The sequence below is a fragment of the Crocodylus porosus genome, unplaced genomic scaffold (genome assembly GCF_001723895.1).
Source record: "Crocodylus porosus isolate Cpor-Errol unplaced genomic scaffold, CroPor_comp1, whole genome shotgun sequence".
In the NCBI taxonomy this organism is placed as follows: Eukaryota; Metazoa; Chordata; order Crocodylia; family Crocodylidae; genus Crocodylus; species Crocodylus porosus.
In genome coordinates this window covers 79,524,968-79,531,094 of record NW_017728943.1, presented here as the reverse complement: position 1 = coordinate 79,531,094, position 6,127 = coordinate 79,524,968, and the positions used below count along the sequence as shown (strand labels likewise).

The window sequence follows — 6,127 nt, the reverse complement described above, 5'->3', positions numbered from 1 at the left end:
CCCCTCCCCTCGGTTTGGGTCCAACCCTGCTTCCCCCCACCTCCATTTGGGTGTGACTCTGTTCGTCCCCTGTTCGGGTCCGAACCTGCTCCACCCCCTCCCCCTGTTCAGGTCTGACTCCGCTCCCCCTGTCCCTCCCCCCTTCAGGTCTGGGTCCAGCCCAATGGAGGGGCTCCTGCCTTTCCTCAGCTAGCCCCACAACTTGTAAAGTGCTTATGCTAATTTATTTTTTTTTGCCATGTGTGAGGTGAGGTGGAGGGAATCAGCACTGGAGGCTTCCATTTTAACTCAGCTGGCCCTGCCCCCAGCTGCCCGGCCGGCATAGCCAATTGGGGCATGTGCAGTTGGGCAAAAGTGTTACAGGCAGACAGACAGACAGACTAAGCCTTTTTAATATATTAAAATATTACCATATGGCAAGTACGTAGAAACTATAATATAGAAATTACCTGGTGTTTTCAGTACCAAAAAAGGGACTCTAGAACTGGATTAATAGTGTCCTATTTTCAAGCCCAAATTTTCAGGTTTGCTTCCTGTACATTTTTAAAACACATTTAAATTCTGTGAACTTTCAGTTAAAATAGCAGACTATTCCTCCTCAGCTGTATACTTCATGTGTTAAGAGTATTCCAGCCATAATTCCAGATCTGGTTTGTATGTTATTTACATGTGAAGAATCTAAAAAATAAAAAAAACCCTTCTTGTTTCAGGATATTTGCATATCTGCTATCAAGGAAAAAGATATTGAAGCCAAATTGTCTCAGGTAGTTGAAAGCTGGGGAGGCCAGAGCCTCAGTTTTTCAGCATTTAAAGGAAGAGGAGAACTATTGTTAAAAGGAACTGAATCATCAGAGATTATTACAATGATGGAGGATAGTTTAATGATTCTGGGCTCTTTGCTCAGCAACAGGTAATTTTAAATGGTTTTTGTGTGGAATTTTAAGGTTTGGAAGCATTTATAAATAAACACAACTTTAATTAAAGTCAGCAACTGTATTACTAGACCCCCTCTACATATTCAGGTAAAGGTGTAATGGGATCTAACATGCAATCCATATAGTCACACCTCCTGCTATGCCACTGTCCTGGGGAGACGGGGCGGAGCTTGCCTGCGGAGGCGGTGGAGCCCGAGTGGGACATCCGCCGCTTGTTTATGCCGTGTCCCAGGGAGACGGGGCGGAGCTTGCCTGCGGAGGCGGTGGAGCCCGAGTGGGACATCCGCCGCTTGTTTATGCCGTGTCCCAGGGAGACGGGGCGGAGCTTGCCTGCGGAGGCGGTGGAGCCCGAGCAGGACATCCGCCGCTTGTTTGCACCGGAAGCCGGTGCCCATGCCGGCGGCCGGGAGCCGGCAATAAAAATGGCCGGCCGGAACAGACGGGGCAGGAGTCTGGAGAGGGGACTCGCTGCCGCGGAGACAAAGGCTCCAGGAGGGGAGCCGGCAGGCAGCTCCGCACCAGGCGGGAGCGCGGACCCCAGCAGGGAGTGGCCGACCGCCCCGGCGGAGGGAAGGACAGCAGCAGCAGCCAGACCCAGGACCCCGAGCGGGGAGTGGCGGATTGGCCCGGAGGACGAGGACTCCAGTGATGGGGAATACTGGGACTGTGCCCCACCTGCTCACGGAGCTTACAGGTCTGGGGCCGGCGCGGGGACCCAGGAGGGCACCGACGAGGCACCGTGAGCGCCTGGACCGGTGCCGGACACCAGCGGCCAGAAACCTGGTGGGGATTATCCCCCCGGAGGACCCAGGTCGAAAGCTTGGTGCTAACCGGCTAGGTCTCTTGCCTCAGACGAGGAATCCGGTGAGGAGCATCACTGGGAAAGTCCGGGCGAGGGCAGGGGCCTCGAGTACAAAAGGACCCAAGGGGGCGTGAGGCCGGGGTGTTAGGGGTGGCGGAGCCCCGCAACGTGACCGTCGGGGACCCCGGGCTACGGAGAACCAGGAGCCGTCCCACTGAACCTTACAACAAGTCGTGGCGGGCGAGAACCAGGACAGGAACCTGATGACCCTACATCTGCTCCGGATCAACGGCGTCCCAGGGGAATAGGGTCACCCTCCCCCTCCTCTAGCCCGACGGTCACAGCCACATATGCATGGCAGGAGGTACGATTGATTGAGGGATTGTGCATTAGATCTTATTGCTTCTTATCGCCAATGCAGGGGGAGCCCAAGCCCAGGCTCCCCCTGCACTGGCCAGAAGTAAGCCCTTGCGTCCCCGTGACTGCCTCAGTCCCCAGGGCCTGGTGGTTTCACATTCTGCTGAGCCCTGGGGATCATAGTTGCCTCAATCCCTAGGGGTTTTACAATGGACATGAGGCTGCCCTGAGGCTGGGAGCCCTGTTAGGTGATGGGGCTTCCAGCTGCAGGGAAGACCCAACTACATGTACAAATTGAAGCTTGATAGTAACCAACTATAAAGTTAGTAAACACTTTTGAGGCCTAACTTGATAGCTGACGAGAGCTTTTTATTGTGTGATCCTTGTAATGTGTAGAGGGAACCTTATATTCATACTTACTCAGCATTAAATGTTAATTACATCAGATGATAAAAACTGCTGTCAAGGGAGATTTTTGTACAGTATTGGAAGTCTCCTGTGTTGATGGATTTGAGTGAAATCCAGTTAGTATACAGACTTAAGATCATTTTTACACTCTAATTGTTCCATATTTTTTCCTTCCTTCTGAAATTATTTTACATTGTTACTTTATGATAGTTTGATAATAGTTTACATTTAAAGTTTTTCTCATTTCTTGTTCATGGTTTTAGATACAATACACCATTTAAAAAAGAAATTCAGAACTGGGTTTACAAACTAACCACCTCCAGCGATATCATTGAAGAATGGCTGGTTGTGCAAAACCTCTGGGTTTATCTTGAAGCTGTTTTTGTAGGTGGAGATATTGCAAAACAGTTACCTCAGGTAAATTTATAATATTTTTATGTTTTTCTGTTTTTAAGCTATCTAAGCAGTAATTTGAAGTTGAGGATAGAGTGAAAATATTAATTCAGTTGTCATATTTAGGAAGCAAAACGTTTTCAGAACATTGACAAATCATGGATAAAAATAATGCAGAGAGCTCATGAGAACCCAAACGTCATTAACTGTTGTGTTGGAGATGAGACAATGGGACAACTTCTACCTCATTTACATGAGCAGCTGGAAGTGTGTCAGAAGTCACTTACAGGGTAAGAAAAGTTTCTTAAAAACATCATTATAAATAATTTACATAAACTGAGTAACAATTTTATTCAATTACAAATCAAACATAAAAAAGTTGCTTTCATAGAATGTTAGTAACTAAGACAGAAACTATTTTACGAAGTTATATGCTCTCACATACTGCAGTCATATGCTATAGTCTCACTAGGAGAACAGTCCTGTAATCTTTATTCTGTTAGATCTCTTCAAAACTCCTTATGTGATTGATACAGCTAGATATTATCCCAAGATACTCATAAAATGTCAAGGGGAAAGTGTGTCTTCAAGTATATTTAGACATCCATACTTCTTTTCTCATTCAACGGACTATTTTAAATAAATTTTAATGTATTGGAAGGTAGGCTTACAAAACAGCATCAGCTCTTTATGACCTTGATTCAACAAAACATTTTAAACATATGTATAAAGTTTAACTTGTGCTTAAATCAGAGCCTATGTAATTCTGTTCTGAGTAGTCTTTGTTGTTAGAAAGTTTTGTGCTTGATCCCAAAAATCAGTTTCCCATCATTGTTTAATTCCAAACTCAAGGTACATTTGTGCCCCGAAGTAAAAACCTGTACTTCAAATATCCTCTCAAAGAATTACATTTACTGGCCAGAACATCTTATTTATACGTATGAACATCTCATATTCAGACAGTGAGCTATATCCTTTCATATTTTGGACCCTGATTCAGGAAAGCTTCACGTTCAGGATAACACTTAAGCCTGTACTTTTCAGGATATTGCTATACTGAAAGAGATTGATTCTAGCATGTCCCTAAGTTCTTTTTTGAATTGTGGCTGGAGTGTTTTAACTGTAAAAGGATTGAGGGCATGTGCTTTTTTTTAGTTTTTTTTTTTTTTAATGTACTACACTTTTTCAGTCTGATTCTCAGTTATAGAAAAAATGGGGAAACTGAAACATTTTATAAAAAAAAAAATCTTGTTTAATAATTAAGGTATTTAGAGAAGAAAAGGCTACTGTTTCCCAGATTCTTCTTTGTCTCTGATCCTGCCCTTCTTGAAATTCTGGGACAAGCAAGTGATTCACACACTATTCAGGTAAATCTTGATTGATTTTTCTAGCTTAGCAAACCAAAAAAAAAATGTGAAGAAAGTTTTTTAGTAAATAAAACCTAAAATCTGCAAAAACTAAATGTAATATAAATATTCACAATAATTTTATAAATAATTACATTTTATAATAATTCATTAAAATAATGTAATACTAAATATAGATGCAGCACCTTATACATGTAGAACCTCATTTAGTACAAGTGTACTAACTAAATATAGTTGAAACATTCCACAAAGTTCACTGAATTAGGGCACAAATAAATGCACTGCCATATGCTCTGTGCCGTGTAAAACGCTATTTTCAAAATTAAATGAAAAGTAAATTTTCTAATATGTGCTAATATTGTGTGTAATTATTTGAATTATTACTTGTATACCTTTGAATTACTTTCTGAATTTTCCTATAGCCGCACCTGCCTTCTATATCTGACAATGTGAATGAAGTTCAGTTTCATGTGAAGGACTATGATCGCATATTGGCAGTCATATCAAGGGAAGGAGAAAAAATTCCTGTAATTGTCTTAATTTATTGTAATATTTTTTGTAATCTTTTAAATGTCTAGTTATGTAAACAAACCATTACATTATGTACTGAGGATATTTGGTTAAATTAAGTTATTCTTAATATCTGAATTAACTGCTAAATGATTAATAATATGCTCAGAATATATTTTACTTATTTTTAAAACAGTTCTTATTGATTTTTAAAGTAAAAGCCATCATTGTTTAAAAATGTCTGTAAAATGTATAGTATAGAAATAAGTTCACATAGTTACATCCAATTTTATATGCTTAACATGTATTTAATTTTTCAGCTGGATACTCCAGTGAATGCAAAAGGACCTGTAGAGCTTTGGTTGCTAGATTTATTGCATGTGCAACAGTCTTCATTACATGGTATAATTAGGGCAGCATATTACCAAATTAGTGACTCAGGGTACCAGCTGCTGAATTTCCTTAATCATTTCCCAGCACAGGTGAGAACTAATGATGTATGTGTATAGACAATGATAGATAGATAGATAGGTATCAATATTATTCTTCACTCACAGCGTTAAACAATTATTATTCTCAAGAGCTTCTACTTAAACAATAAAAGACATAGAGGTTAGGAAAACAGAAACAAAACAAAATCAGGTTGTCTTAGAGAAATTGTTACAATTTCATAATATTTTAACAACACAGCGCACTCAGAGGAAATAGACTATGATAGATTCTTATGACATGTTCTTTTTGTTGGATCCTACTACCAGAAACGCGTCCTTGATTGTAACCAGGTGCCTTTTTCAGCCACTTTAAGTGGTTGCTGTCTTCATATGCAATGAGTTGACTTTAATAAAGTGACTTCTATAGATCCCATGTATGTCTATACTAGAAACTATATCCTGACACTTTCGAGGATAGCTTTTGTCTTTCACCTGCATCTTATTTTCTCTTTGCTGACAACATCCAAGATTCAAAACATGAGTAGACTATGAGAGAAGAAGAGGAGAAAGAAATGCACTTTGGTCAAAAGTGTGTCTAAAAGAAGGAAGAAAAATGGTCGATACAGGAATACACAGTCAGCAAGTGACTGCTTTATAATTCCAAAACACTGAGATTCTTTTCTTTGAACAAAACTTTGGTTAACCCTCTACGCAGTAAGAATACATGTAAATAGAAAAGCCTAAAGCCAGTGAGCTTGATTTTCAATTGATTTAATAGATTTCACAGATATTAGGGCTGGAAGGGACCTCGGAAGATCATCGAGTCCAGCCCCCTGCCCGAAGGGCAGGAAGTCAGCTGGGGTCATAGGATCCCAGCAAGATAAGCATCCAATTTGCTCTTGAAGGTGTTCAATGTAGGTGCTT

General features: G+C 41.1%; 1 protein-coding gene across 1 annotated transcript in view; it reads left to right on the top strand.

The window, feature by feature from the left end:
• Window positions 1-6,127, top strand: part of DNAH8 (dynein axonemal heavy chain 8) — a 310,177-nt gene that overhangs the window by 122,927 nt on the left and 181,123 nt on the right. Inside the window, exons 36-41 of the mRNA XM_019549625.1 lie at window positions 711-910; window positions 2,766-2,919; window positions 3,022-3,185; window positions 4,160-4,262; window positions 4,685-4,789; window positions 5,093-5,254. Of these exons, the coding sequence (XP_019405170.1) occupies window positions 711-910; window positions 2,766-2,919; window positions 3,022-3,185; window positions 4,160-4,262; window positions 4,685-4,789; window positions 5,093-5,254 (888 nt within the window). The remainder of the gene's footprint in view (window positions 1-710; window positions 911-2,765; window positions 2,920-3,021; window positions 3,186-4,159; window positions 4,263-4,684; window positions 4,790-5,092; window positions 5,255-6,127) is intronic.